The 15,134-nt window shown below is 40.8% G+C and overlaps 1 protein-coding gene across 1 annotated transcript in view; it reads left to right on the top strand.

Moving 5' to 3' along the window:
* The first annotated feature begins 821 nt into the window (after positions 1-821).
* Positions 822-15,134, top strand: part of MGAM (maltase-glucoamylase) — a 77,795-nt gene continuing 63,482 nt past the window's right edge. Inside the window, exons 1-3 of the mRNA XM_081799969.1 lie at positions 822-1,063; positions 10,178-10,304; positions 12,120-12,241. Of these exons, the coding sequence (XP_081656095.1) occupies positions 10,178-10,304; positions 12,120-12,241 (249 nt within the window). The 5' untranslated portion in view covers positions 822-1,063. The remainder of the gene's footprint in view (positions 1,064-10,177; positions 10,305-12,119; positions 12,242-15,134) is intronic.

Raw genomic sequence — 15,134 nt, 5'->3', positions numbered from 1 at the left:
ATGGAACTGGAGGGTATTATGTTGAGCGAAATAAGTCAATCAGAGAAAGACATGTATCATATGACCTCACTGATGTGAGGAATTCTTAATCTCAGGAAACAAACTGAGGGTTGCTGGAGTGGTAGGGGGTGGGAGGGATGGGGTGGCTGGGTGATGGACACTGGGGAGGGTATGTGCTATGGTGAGCACTGTGAATTGCGTAAGACTGTTGAATCACAGACCTGAACCTCTGAAAACATAATACATTATAGTTAAAGAAAAAAAAGAAAAAGATAGCAGGAAGGGAAAAATGAAGGCGGGGAATCAGAGGGGGAGATGAACCATGAGAGACTATGGACTCTGAGAAACAATCTGAGAGTTCTAGAGGGGAGGGGGTGGGAGGATGGGTTAGCCTGGTGATGGGCATTAAAGAGGGCACGTACTGCATGGAGCACTGGGTGTTACATGCCAACAATGAATCATGGGACACTACATCAAAAACTAATGATGTAATGTATGGTGATTAACATAACATAATAAAATAAATAAATAAATATTAAAAAAAAGAAATTAAAAGACTCAAGTGATCTTTAGCAAGTCATCTTTCTTAGTTTCTTTTTCCTCATTTTTACCTGGGGATAAAATACCTGTCCTATGATAAGTGATTAAAGAAATAGTACAGGTTAAAGTGCTCTGAGAGCTACAAGGTGTGATGCAATTGATGCTTTATGACTGACACGTGAATACTAGGTAATGTATTATCCCCAAGAACTCTCTCCCTGGACCCACACCTGTGTGTGCATGAGTTGCTGTCTGTGGGGGTAAGAGGTAGGAAGGGACGCAGGGCAGCATCAAATTGCTGAATAATAGATATTTCCCCAGGGAAGGAAATGCTGTAATGCTTAGTACGGGTAGATTGTGTTCCCCCTCCCACCCCCAACCTTTCCTCTGAACGCTTCTGGGCAGAGAAATTACTCCTACCCCAAGCAACTCCTCTTTCCCCTTTCCAGGTAGCCTCTGTTGTGAAGAGCTTACACTTGGAACAAAAGAAGGAAAACAACTCAGCTGCAATAAGAAGAAAGAGGTACAACTTAAAAGTTTGTGGGTTGTGGTGACTGTGAGAGGTGATTTGTGACAGGAGGGGTGTAGATGGCATGTAGCTTATGAGTGTGAGTGCCTTAGTGTGCTTGTGTGCCTGGCTCCTCACCTGGGTATGGCCCTGCTGGAGCGTTTGAGGGAACTCAGCCAGCAGGGACTTGATGAGTGGCTAGCAGTCCTCGGAGAACTTTTATGCACATCTATAAAGTAGAACCATATCTTCTTGAAAGTACTGTTACTTTAGTAGTTCAGAAAAGGGGAAGCATCAACATTAATTGAGTGTTTAGAGAAATTTCATGGCAAAGTGAGTTTAAACTTGGCTTTGCAATAAGAGAGGGGTTTACATAGGAAGACAGAGGACATAGACATTTCAGGTGGAGGCTGCGCCGAATATGCAGAAACGGCAGTGAGCCAAGCTTTTTGGTGAATAATGAAAAAAATATTGGAATGGTAGAATCAAGAATGATAAAGCAGCCTTCACGAGAAAGAAGAATTTGAGATTTTTTCCCGAAAAACAGACTGTGGCTGTTTCCGGGTTTAGAACAGAAGCCAGAATCAAGCGTTGTTTAGGGAAGGTCAGCAGATGTTCTCATCAGTGCTGGTGAGGTGATGCACCGCTCTCTTGATCTTTAGGGGCTGCCTATGGAGATCTCAGGGTGGCAGAGTGCTCCACTTTTGTATCACTCCAATGGACAGATAGCTTGTACAGCTTCCAGAGTTCCCTACTGATTGGCACTTGTTCTGTGTGGAGGTGTGGGGAGACTAAATATTCTGATTAAAGAATTAAAGAGACAGATACTCCAGCATTCTGAGTCCTGGGCAGAGAGCTCAGAAATTGATTTCACACTTATGACCGCTCCGGGCAGTTTCTTATCTGTGATGGTTCCCTGTTGGTAACAGGCTAGAGTCTCCACGATGGGCCTCCAGTGTGCTTTGCCAAAAGTGTCCCTGACTTTCCCACAACCATCTCCCTTGTCTCTATCTTTTCACTGCAGTTTCTAAAACAGATCGTATTCTCTCTAACCTCTGAGCCTTGCGTATGCTGATCCCCTGGCTCACAATGTCTTTCCTTCTTCTCTGCCCACTCCCATCTATCCATGCCTTTGGTTTCTTTCTTGTCCCTCCCAGTTGTGGTCTTTGCATTAGTCAGTGCCATCTTGTCTTCTGCATGGCAGTCACTGCACTTCTACCTTCTCTTGCACATGAGGTTATAGAAGCACCGCTCACATTCATGTTCAAGTGCAGGTTTGACCACACTGCCTGAGTTTGCATTCTGGTTTCACCTCTTCCTAGTTACAGAACCTTGCTCGGGCAAGTTGCTTTTTGTGTCCAGGGTTTCTAGTCTGCGAAATGGGGGTGACGGTTGCTACCTCACGGTGTGGTGATGAGGAGGAAATGGAATCATGCATGTGAGTCATTTAGCCTAATGCACAGGCCGTAGGAAGCATGCCATAGATGTTGCTGTTATTGCTTTTCTGACAATGCTTGCTTATAGTACACATACACCTATGTATTGAATTGACTTGTGTTAAAGAAGTGGTCAGAGTTGTGTTTTCAGGGGTTGGAAGCAAGGACAGGGTGTCATGAAAGTCTAAGTAAGGGTGATATCTAGGGAGCGGGGAGGAGGACGTATTGTCATCATGTTGCTGGTTCTGATATCTGCACGGCCTCCATGGCTCCCAAGTAGACACAGAAGACAGAAAGCAAGTGAACTTGCAAGGGACAAGATATATGTATATTTTCTTTGCTAAAATCCAGCTGAAATGTGGCCTGTCTTTTAAGTATAAAGCGAGATCACAAACCTCAGGAGTGTTAGAAGTACCTAAGAATTTGGTTCCAAGAGAAGCCACGGTTACTTTTGTATCATATTTTGAAGATAATCTCAAGATACAATTTCCACTTATTACTATTTCGAGATTGCAGGAGCCGTTAGACCTGTTGCTAGATTTGTTGGCTAACACATCACTAAAGAAACACATGCATTACTATGTTGCAATTAAAAATATTCTGGTAACTAATTCATTGGAATTAGTTTCCTCTGTATCCTTTTTAAATCTTTAAAAATTTTTTAAATTTAAATTCAGTTAATTAACATATAATGTATTATTAGTTTCAGGGTCTTTTGTATCCTTAAGTATTTTGTCTCATGCATTTAATAATGTAATTTTTTTTTTTAGATTTTATTTATTTATTTGACAGAGAGAGACAGACAGACACACAAGCAGGGGGTCCAGCAGAGGGAGAGGGAGAAGCAGGCTCCTCGCTGAGCAGGGAGCCTGACGCGGGGCTGGATCCCAGGACCCTGAGATCGAGACCTGAGCCGAAGGCAGACGCTTAACGACTGAGCCACCCAGGCGCCCCTAAAAATGTAATTCTAAGAGAGGTCCATAAGAGGCACCAGACTGCCAAAGGGTCTCCACCACACAAAAATGCTTGGAGACCGCTCTCCTAGAGACAAGGAAAGAAGAAAACTACTCTGAAAATATTTTCAAAATTATTTCCTTCAAACACAAACCAGCAGATTGTGCTAGTAAATGTCAATGGGACCCTGGGATGGTTTATTTTTTGCTCTTTATCATCTACACCTTGAGTCAGTCTGTGTCCCTTTGCCAGGCACCTGAGTGTGATCACTGCTGAAGGTACATTCAGCACCGAGGGGTCAGAGGGGGTCAGGATGGTCACTTCTTTCTCCAGGTTCTTAGGGATGTTCTCAGAAGAAGACCATGATTACTAATTAACTAGCAGATCTTATCTGGAGAATGAAATCCGGGCAGTCATTTGCATTTGAAACCCATTAACGATAACATGGTACCAGCTTGCCAAGGCTGTGACTGCCCTCTGTGGACTGTGCTCCTTGCTTTGCTTCCTAGTCCATCCTTCAGTGAGAGTGGGGACAGCGGCAGGAGGTGGTTAGGTATGTTTGTGAACCGGGTGTTCATTTATGGCTGTAGATTTGTGTGCGCAAGTGTGTGTGGACTGGCGCCGATCTCCATTAGTAGAATGTCCTTGGAATTGGTTAAACACAAAACTAAACAACAGCACACATAATTACACAAATATGCACATAAAACAAGATTCAATTCATTTATTGTTTGGTGTGTGTGTGCTCACACCTCTATACCAAGGCTGGGTCTATAAGCCCAGCTGTAGCTAAACCTTTATGTGTGTGCGATGGGGAGGATAATGAAAGAGTTAATATTCAGGGTAGCAATTCTTTCTGATTCAGAGGTGAGGTGGGAAAAGGGAGGCAGAGGGGTTAGAATAGAACCTGTGGGCACATTCCTTCTGAAAGTATGTGGGGTTGTGATTGCGGGGTAGTAATTAGAGAATCCACTGTGGTCAGGAAATTGAGAAATCTATTACTAGCCCTATGAGTTGGGTGATCAGATAAAGAATTATTTTCTAGGGAAGAGTCTCAGGTGTGTGCACGCATTGGGTGCCGGGGGCTGTGGGGCATGGGAGAGAGTTCAGGTGGAGTCTGAGGAGGAGGATGTGCAGGGAAAGGTGCAGGACCTGGACTGGCCCTCATGTGTGAAATAGACCTGAAGTGCCCAGGGGAAGGGGGAAGGCAGTGGCTTGTTGCTGGCCCCTCTCTGGTAAAACTTAAAGAAAGTTGGGTCCTCAGTAGTTGCTAAAGTCTATCTAGATACAAGTGGGCATTTTCTGGCACTGAGGTGGGAAGGAAGAGTTTCTGTTGGGGAAAGAGAAGGAGACCAAGATCAATGCCATGGTCTCATTCAACTACCAAGGGTCTGAATAGTAGCTTTCATGTGGTAAAGGGACCTCCTACTCTCCAAACTGGCTATTGCTCGGATGTCATGTTGCAGAACAGTGAGTACCCATGTGCTGGGCAGGGAGGGAGTGAGAGGGAAGGGGGTCTTTGGGGTTTTTGTTTGTTTTGTTTTTGTTTCTTAGTTTTGTTAAAAAAAATTCAGACAATTCAGGAAATAGGGGTTTAGGAGTGGTGGTGATGCAAAAGGGGGAGCCGTGGGGTGGGAGTGGGGGTGGGTCTTTGGTTTGTTGTGCTGGGAAGGGCCAAAGTGTATCAGAGACCAAATGAAGTGGAAGGACACTCTATCCTGTACTCCAGTTTTATGATAGCTCATCACTGTTTCACTCACATTTACACATGAAGTCAGGGATTTTTTTGTTGTTAACCATTCCCTTGCAAATGAGTTTCGATGAGCTAATAAATTTATTTTACAAACTGCTCCATAAGCATGGAATACTCATGAGTAGATGGACACAGAAGAAGAAATTTTCCATTTAAAGTTACTTCGGGAGTTAGCTGCAGAGGTGATGAGGAAGCCTTTGCTCACCCTGGTGTTGGGCTCACAGTCGTCCATAGCTGTCTTCTAGAGATGATCCCTTTGTGGTTCAGGGGAGGAAACTGAGGCCTGGAGGGGTTAGACAGTAGGTGGGAGACAATGAACCAACCCAGTAAGTTTTGCCCAGGATTTCTGAGGAGTAGCATGACTTGCTGGACTCCTTCTTGCGAGTTATTCCCAGTCTCTGTAAAACTAACCCTCTCTTTTCCACTAGATCTCTTGCCTTATGTTATCAAAGGATTTTTAGAAGAAAGGCTTAGATCATCATATGCAAGTCAGACACTGATCATATGATCCTATGCAAATACAGACATTATATTTAGAAAATATGACGATTGATTATCCAGTTTTTCTAAATTAATTCAGATAGCTATTTCAATAATTTGGGCTGCTACCTGATTTATCTATCCTTTTTGCCTAAACAGTTCTAACAGTACCAGGAAAATGCCCTTTGGCAACTATTCATATAACCATTTTATTTATTTATTTTTAAAGATTTTTTATTTATTTATTTGACAGAGAGAGACACAGCGAGAGAGGTAACACAAGCAGGGGGAGTGGGAGAGGGTCCTGGGATCGAGCCCCATGTCGGGCTCCCTGCACCGCGGGGAGCCTGCTTCTCTCCCTCTGCCCCTCCCCTCACTTGCTCGTGCACGTGAGCTCTCACTCTCTCAAGTAAATAAATAAATCTTAAAAAAATATTCTTATTTGATTTCACAATAAGAAGGTGATGATAGGTAATACAATAGATATTGTTAGTTTCATTTTTACAGATAAGAAAACCAAGACTTATGAGTATTAGGAAAATTCTTTTGGCTACCACAGCAAGAAATGGTAGGGCAGGGAGTCAAGTGCAAGTCTTTTTGTGCCCTATTTAGCAAGCTCTCTGTTCTGAGAAGGAGAGCTTGGGGATAAGATGCAGCAGGAAATTACTAATGAAATGTTTAGCACAGTAATCGACCAGGGAGTAAAATATTATTGATCAATAATTATTGATTATACAGATTCTACTAGTAGATACTTAGGAAGGAAATAAAAAGAAGCAGGCATAATTTTTATACTTCGGGAGCTCACAATTTGAGAGAGAAAAGGGGTATTGCAAACCTATGGAAGTAGATACGCCTTTTGGGAAAAAGCCTTAAAAAACTTATCCACTTGACCACAAATGAGCTGGGAGTACAGAGGGTATGTTGACATACTGGAGGTGCTGGGAGGGGTTCTTTGATGGGCTTGATAATTTCACAAGGGGCCGCCCATCCACTACTACTCCTTCCAAATATGTTATTTGGTTTTAGTTGTTACTGTCTCCTACTTAGTATTTGTCCTATTTTTCACTGTCCTCAATTTACACCTGCCATTTCCATTCCCACCCTACAGGATAGTGTCATGCAATATTATTAAATCCACTGATGAACTCAAAATTCCCCAAACGATTTTCAAATAGGAATGAGGGAACTGAATATCAAAGTCATCTGGGGAACTTTTAAAACCTATCCAGAAAGGTTCAAGATGGGAGACAGATCATAGGACTTCACCTGTTTTCTTTTCTAAACTTCCATTGACAGTCTTATAAAGATGTACCAAATGAAATGAGTCTGTAACAAAATGGAAAAAGAAAAACAGACATGACCATTGTGCTGGGTATAGCAGAGCAGAGACTATCTCACAGGGGTCTGTAGTGGAGTTGGGGGCAGTTCTGCTCAGAGAGACCACTGGGCCTTGAGCTAGGAGTAGGGGAAGGCAGAACAGCCGACGGATGTGAACCAGTGTTTAGCTATGGTTGGGCTTAATAAAGGGGCTGTGAAGAGCACTGTTTTCCAGAAAGTGGATTCTGAAAAAAACCAAACCAAACCCTAGAGATATTGATTACCTCTCCTTCATACTTCAAAAATGGTTGATTAAAAGAAATCTTGACTTGGATCCTTTTGTAAAATAAATAACTGTGTTCTAATTTATATTATTTTTTATATCAAATTTTTTTCTTTTTCTTTTTCTCACTTGGACTCCTGTGATTACTGGTGAGATTGCTGGGATGAAGGCATACTATTTCCTGTTTCATCTCTCTCATACTCCTCGGGAAAGAGGACCAGGTTCCCTGAAGTGCATCTGTGACACAGAGCATATCATGATGGTGTTTCCAGTCAGTCTTGCTTCCAAATCAGCAAATACTCATTTAGAGCACTTGCCAGGGGGCATCCACTGAAGCATTGTAGAGTTCTTCCCAACATTTTCCCCATCATAGAGCACAAAGAAAATGATGGTGGCATCATTAAGCTAAATGAAGGGGTTGAAATTGGAGGGGGGAGACGAACCATGAGAAACTATGTACTCTGAGAAACAAACTGAGGGTTCTAGAGGGGGTGGGGTGGGGGGATGGGTTAGCCTGGTGATGGGTATTAAAGAGGGCACGTATTGAATGAAGCACTGGGTGTTATACGCAAACAATGAATCATGGAACACTACATCAAAAACTAATGATGTAATGTATGGTGATTAAGATAACATAATGAAATAAAATTAAAAAAAAATTTCAGATATCCAAGCCTTAACCCCAGAGATTTGGATTCACTTAGGTTGAGACAGCAGATGACTGCTGAACATCTGATTTAAACTTCTTGGCAAAATATTTTAATCCCCAACTAGGATTTATAACAATTCTAACTTAGGCAAATGTGTTATTTCTGTATTTTTTTTTTAAATTGACAATTCTCCCTGGGACTCCAAAGGTAGCCAGTTGGTATCCATCAGGTACCTTTAGTTGTAGAATTCACCAGATCTCATCGAAACTGTGGTTTCTAAATATTTTTCCCACTGAAAAAAACAAAGCCTCCTTAGAGATGTTTGATTTGAGACTGGAGGCAGGAAATGTGCAAAATGAGCCTAGGTTATCATGTTATAACAGAGAGCGAGGAAGCTATCAAAGACTACCAGGAACCAACTTGAAGAGACTCCCGCAAGTACAGATAAGGCAAAATGAGCATTAATAATAATAATAATATCAATGGATCAGAACAGATAAGATGTGTTTAAATCCATAACTTCACAAAGATATTGTACAGATATTCTCACTGGACCTCTTTGGAGGATGCTAGGGCAACAACTCCTTATTTTGAAACCCAGAAAATAGAGTCAAACATTTATCCTACCTCTCCTATATGAACTGTACCTTTATGATCCAAATAATAGATGAGGGGAAATTTCTCTCTATAGTAATATTTCATCCAGCATATAAAGAATGGTAGAATTACAGTATCACTGTCACAACTAATGGAATAATGGACCTAAGAAATGCTCACCAATGGCTATTAATATGAAAAAAGGAGAATGCCTGCCATATTTTAAGTGTCTTCTGCTGGAAGACTGTATACCAACTATACACATCAAACCTGCATCTGTCAAAACTCTAGATCTGATCATTAAATTTACAGGAAACATAAGGGTAGAGAAACATGTAAGTATATCCACAGATGCAATTGACAAAATCCAGATTATGGGGAAATCTACAGAACAAATCTATTGATTAAAAAAAGCTTAACAGGGGTGCCTGAGCCAGGGGTAAGTGGCTCAGTCAGTTAAACATCCAACTCTTGATTTTGGCTCAGGTCATGATCTCAGAGTTGTGAGACTGAGCCCCCTCTTGGGCTCCGTGCTGGGCATGGAGCCTGCTTAAGATTCTCTCTCTATTCTCTCTCTGCCCCTCCTCCCACTCTGGGCTCTCTCTCTCTAAACAACAACAACAACAAAAGCTTAACAGACACAAACCAATTATAATATATAAATCTTGCTTGCATCCTGATAAAAGTAGAACAAATTATAAAATATTTATCAGACAATAAGAGAAATTTCAACATTGACTAGATATTTGATGATTAAGGAATTATTTAAAAATATTTTTGCTATTCTAACAATATTTTGTTTGGCTTTCATGAAGTTTACTTTTTTAATACTGAAATATTAAAAAAAATTTTAAAGTATAACATGTGGTATATATATACTATGGAATATCACTCAGCCATCGGAAAGGATGAATACCTACCATTTACGTTGACATGATGGAACTGGAGGGTATTATGCTGAGTAAAATAAATCAATCAGAGAAAGACAATTATCATGTGGTTTCACTCATATGGGGAATATAGGAAACAGCACAAAGGATCATAGGGAAAAGGAGGGAAAACTGAATGGGGAGTCATCAGAGGAGAGAAAAACCATGAAAGACTCTTAACTCTAGGAAACAAACTGAGGGTTGCTGGAGGGGAGATGGGTGGGAGGATGGGGTAACTGGGTGATGAGCATTAATGAGGGCACGTGATGTGATGAACACTGGGTGTTATATGCAACTGGTAAATTATTGAACACTGCATCTGAAACTAATGAAGTACTATATGTTGAATAATTGAATTTAAATAAAAAGAATAAAGTAATCTCTCTACATCTACATCGTGGGACTCAAACTCACAATCCTGAGATCAAGAGTCACCTGCTGTACCGACTGAGCCAGTCAGGTGCACCGATACTTCTATATTTTCAGATGAAAAGGTATCTGAGATTTGCTTCAAAATAATCCAAGGTTAGGGAGAGAAGTAAGTAGAATAAAGAAAACATGAGATTGGTCATGAGTTGATAATTTTTTAATCCAGCTGATGGGTATGTACATGAAGGATTGTTAGTTATTCATTTTACTTATGTGACATTTGAGCTTGTCCATTCAAAAATTACTAGCTATAAATTAAGTAAAACTCAAATCTAAAATTGTTTTCCTTTATTTGCAGATGGCAAGAAAGAAGTTGAAAGATTTCACGACTTTGGAGCTTATGCTCAGTGTTCTTCTGTTTATGGTGTTTATCATCACTATTCCTCTGTTTGTGCTTTCAGCTAAAGATTCTTTGGAATCACAAGGTAACAAGGAACTCTGATGTTCACCCTCCATGTGTTGCTCTTCCCAGAGCAGAAACCTCATGAGTGGCAGGGACGTGATGTTCTCTTGTCCATTGTTGTGAGTGCGTGTGTGTATGGGGGAGGGGAGAATTACATGTGTGTCTGTGAACCCCTGACTGGAGCTGTGACAGCTCACTAGGTAGTCACTATAGGCCTAAGCTGATACTTTTATTTCCCAGTTAGCACAGTGCAGGATTCCACAACTGACCCTTGAAATAAATTTGCTGAATTGCATTCAATAATTCTCATTTCATTAACAATATTATTAACCTTTATTAACCAATTACCCCTTATATGCAAGGCAATCGAATAAGTATATAATCAAAGTATTTTAGGCCAAAGTTCTGATTCTTTAAAAAGTAACAACTAGGGGCACCTGGGTAGCTCAGACGGTTGGGCGTTTGCCTTCGGCTCACGTCATGGTCCCAGGGTCCTGAGATCGAGCCCCACATCGGGCTTCCTGCTGAGCACGGAGCCTGCTTCTCCCTCTCCCTCTGCCTGCTGCTCCCCCTGCTTGTGCTCTCTCTCTCTCTGTCAAATAAAAAATAAAAAATCTTAAAAAAAAAAAAGTAACAACTACCAGAGTTATTTAATTAAACGTTTATTGAACTGTCTTATTCTGAAAGAGGGGCTGGATTGTGTTGAGTTATCTCTGATTTCTTACGTGATTCATCTAGGAACAGTTTCTATGAACCAAGCGATGAAGGGTCAGTCTGTGGCTAGAAGACTTCTCTGCTCCCATTCCCTCTGTCCCAGCCCTGACAATTTTTACTTTTGCGGGGAGTTAGATCAAGTAATCTCAAAGATTGTTTAACTCTTAAAATTCCATGACTTTGAAGATGGAACTAAAACCCTTATGCAGAAAGTGGCACAAATATGGAGCTCTCTCAATCCACCACTTTTGAATTGGAACAGAAATGAAACGAATTAAAAGCCTCATTGTTCTGTCTTAATGTCCTTATTAACTTACTGCAGAGTGACTTAAAGAAATTTCACTTCCTTATTTTAGAATGCAATAAATGTGTTTTTCATGTGACTGATTTTAAAATCTGAATCAAGGCCTTTGGGCAGGTCCTAACTGCCAATTTTTAGATTGGTGGCCTTCCTTTACATTTTTGTCATATGAGACTTTATATTTACATAAGAATGTCATCACTCAGAAGTGTTCCTTGTTGAGGGAAAGCCTGTTGATGGAACAACTGCAACTGAGAAAACATACACCACCCATGTTCTGTGCACAAACATATTGTGAACCAGCTGCTGGGGGTGGAAGTAAAGGATCAGAGTAGTCTGCAAACTTTTCTGTAAAGGACCAGGTACTTGATACTTCAGATTTGGCAGGCCATATGGTCTCTGTCATAACTAATTAATTTTGCCATTGTAGCACAAAAACAGCTATGGATAATACATTAAAAAGTGGGTGTGGCTGTGTTCCAGCAATACTTGATTTAAAAATCAGGCTGTGACCTGAGTTGGTCCACGAGCTATAGTTTGCTGACCTCTGGACTAGAGAAAGTAGATTTGGTTCTTACCTTGGTGGTGACCTTTTGATCTAATGGTGGAGCCAAACGCCTTGCTGGTGGTGGAAGGAGATGATTCAGTATACACAGAGGTAAGTACAGTCAGCAAGAACTAATGAGGCTTTCTAAAGTGAATCCCAATCAGTAATTGACTTCATATACTTGGAGGTGTTGAGAACTATGACAATCATGTTAAATGCTTGTGATATTAGATCTGTCTGATGGTCATTTTATGTTTGTTTTGGGATTATCCCAGATCCTGGGGCAACAGTTACCCCCGATCCTGGGACAGCAAGTACCACCCCTGATCCTGCTATGTGCCCAGTAGTAAGTGAAGTGGAACGGATAAACTGCATCCCTGACCAGCCACCAACAAAGGTTTGAATTACGGATCCTGTTTCCATTTAAGAGTTTATGCTGTTGGATAGTTTTTGTTGTTGTTGTCAATTTCTGTTGTTTTGTTTGTTTTCTGTTTATAACTCCTGGAGAACTGTTTGCATTGCAGCTCTTTGTGGCTCAGGCAAATGAATCCTGGATCCATGTTTGTGTGTCAATGCAGCTTTGGGAGAGGAAGAGTGAGAAAATTCCTTTGGGTTGACAGATTAAATTAAATATGAATTTCAGATAAATCATGAATACGTTTTTAGCATAAGAATGTCCCATGCAAGATTTGGGACTTACTTCTACTAAAAATGGATTTGTCTTTTATCTGGCAACACTACTTGGTTACTAGTTCTCTCTGACTCTGTTACTGCCTCTGTTTCTTGCCTTTTCTCTGTCTCCCTTTCTCCTTTCGTGATTTCCAAAGGCTATCTAGGATCTACAATGAAAAGTAATACACATGCATAAAACATTATTTAAAATAAGGACAAAGTTTTAAGCGCCATGTTTTGGAAGGGAGAAGATAAAAATACCAGATTAAAGATAGTGCAGACATCTGGGTATTTACAGTGGTATTTCTTGACCATCAGCTGAAGTCCAGCTGAGTAGTGAATTCAAAATAGAAGAGGTCTGTGAACGAAGTGACGGGTGAGGAAATTGCGGGGCACACACATGACGTATCGAATGGTCCCATATGGCCAAGATACAGGGTGGGTGTCAGAGAGAAGATAATGCCTGAGGAGGTAAGGTAAATTAGAGCTTGATGAGAGAGGACCATTAATGTGCTGCTTTGTTGATAGGAAAGGGCAGCTGTGGTCTAGATATCCCGCACCCAAGCAGGATGTTTGGCAGGATGTAGATTTGCAGAAAGTTGATCCACACCCATTCCCTTGCCCCTGTCAAAGTGTGCTAGGAACCCCATTGCTCGGAAGCCCAGCTAGAAGACTAATGCAGCCTCGGTCTGTTCCTTCTCCTACAACGCCCCATCTTGATACTGACTATTGAAGTTCAGATGTCATTATTGCGTCAGTAATGTTTCTTTGGGCTTTTATTGTGGTATCAAGATTATAGTTCAGTAAATGAACTTTGCTTTTTTTTATATGTTGTACCAACCGAATTAATTTATGACCCTTGGCATTCATCCATTAGCCTGCTCCTCTTTAGCTCAGCCAGAGAGAAATGCGCTGGGAGTACTTTCAATGGCCTGTTTTTTTGTAGAAGGTATATCGTAGGCATTTTGGTGCGTGTTTTAAATATCCTGTGTGCTATATGCTGTTCCAGACTGTTGCTGAGAGGCTGAGTCTATGGATAATGATGTATTTATATAATGTACATGCTAAAGAGACATAGATGGCTGTGTGGAGTAGAGAAGTGGGAAGAAATTATGAATATGATACCAGGCTAGTGGAATGTTCCAGTGTTGAGGCCACTGCTGTACCATTTTATCACTCCTATCTCTTCCTCTCCTCCAAGGTTACTTATAAAGAACTAACAGTATAAATTTCCCTTCAGATAATTCTTTGAGTAGATCCCATTGTTTTTAATTCCTGATAATGGGAGGGAATCCTATGAATCTGTAAAGCCACATGGAATACTCTTGAGAGACATCTTGGGAGAGAATGAGCTCCAAGAGTCTCTTCCATGAGTCTCAGGGAAAAAAAAAAAAGGATGACTCAGTTATCAAAATCTCTAGCCTGATCTTTAGTTTTAGACTTGCAGCTGGTTGCAGGGCATCTCACTTGGGTGTCCCATGATCACCTCGCCTCAACTTGTCACTCCTCATCAAATCTGCTTTTCCTCCTCAACCATCAGATTCTGTTTGTACTTCTGTTATGCTTCTCATCTCAGTGGCAGAAACAGCAGAACTCTTGCCTGCCTCTTCCCTTCAAGCCCTTTGGCCAATATTTCATGTATTTTAAACATTTTCCTTAACAATGTTTCCCAGAATAAGCACTTCATTTCCCTTCTCACCATGGTCATGCTGGACCTTCACCACCTCACAGGTGGCTTATTCCCACAGATTCCCAGTGCCTCTTCTGAATTCCATCTCTCTCTGCCTGTTCCATTACACACAGGATTGAAACTGCCCTCTTGAACATCTTACTTTCATTGTATCGCTACCCAGCTTGAGTACTTATAGCCTTCATCACTGTTTATTGGGTCAAGTTCAAATACTCAGTCTGTCATCTTAGACCCTATTTAACCTTTGTGCCTCTCAAGCTGCACATAGGCCATTCTCCCATACAGATTTTAGAGACAACTCTCTATACTTATCCAAAACCTATCCATTCTGAAAGAGCGTATCAGTTTCTACTTCCTTGTGAGGCCTTCTACCCACAATCCCAGAACCTTTTACCCACAACCCCAGAGTTGAAAGATCCCATTGATGGCTGGGAGCAGAAAGATTTAGTCAATTCCAGATACCCAGCTCAGGAAAGAGCTGGTAGACAGTAATTTTAAACTCATTGATTGTCAGGATTGGAATGTATTGTATGTTGGCTGACTGAACATAATAGTAATAAAAGAACGTATTATATAAACAAGGGAGAGCAGGTTTACATGCTTAAAATAAACCTGCATGTCCTAAATAACTTGTAGAATAGGTAAGCTGAGAACAGTTTACAGTAAGTCCTTTCTGTGGTTAACAATAGTACTAATGATGATCTTTATGATGATATTTGAGAAGTTACCATATTTCTTATTCAGAAAATTTTGTCATATTTTATAGCAGACATACTCGGTAATTATTATTTACTTATTGGCTTGTGATATATTTTTGCAAATTCCATTTTCTTATCAATAAGTGTTTATTATTTTTATTTTTTTATTTTTTTTATATTTATTTTTTTTATTCTTATGTTAATCCCCATACATTACATCATTAGTTTTA

Source organism: Leptonychotes weddellii, chromosome 12 (assembly GCF_054177405.1).
Source record: "Leptonychotes weddellii isolate Sample4059 chromosome 12, ASM5417740v2, whole genome shotgun sequence".
NCBI lineage: Eukaryota > Metazoa > Chordata > Mammalia > Carnivora > Phocidae > Leptonychotes > Leptonychotes weddellii.
Note: the sequence above shows the minus strand (reverse complement) of the source record. Positions and strands in the feature narration are given on the sequence as shown.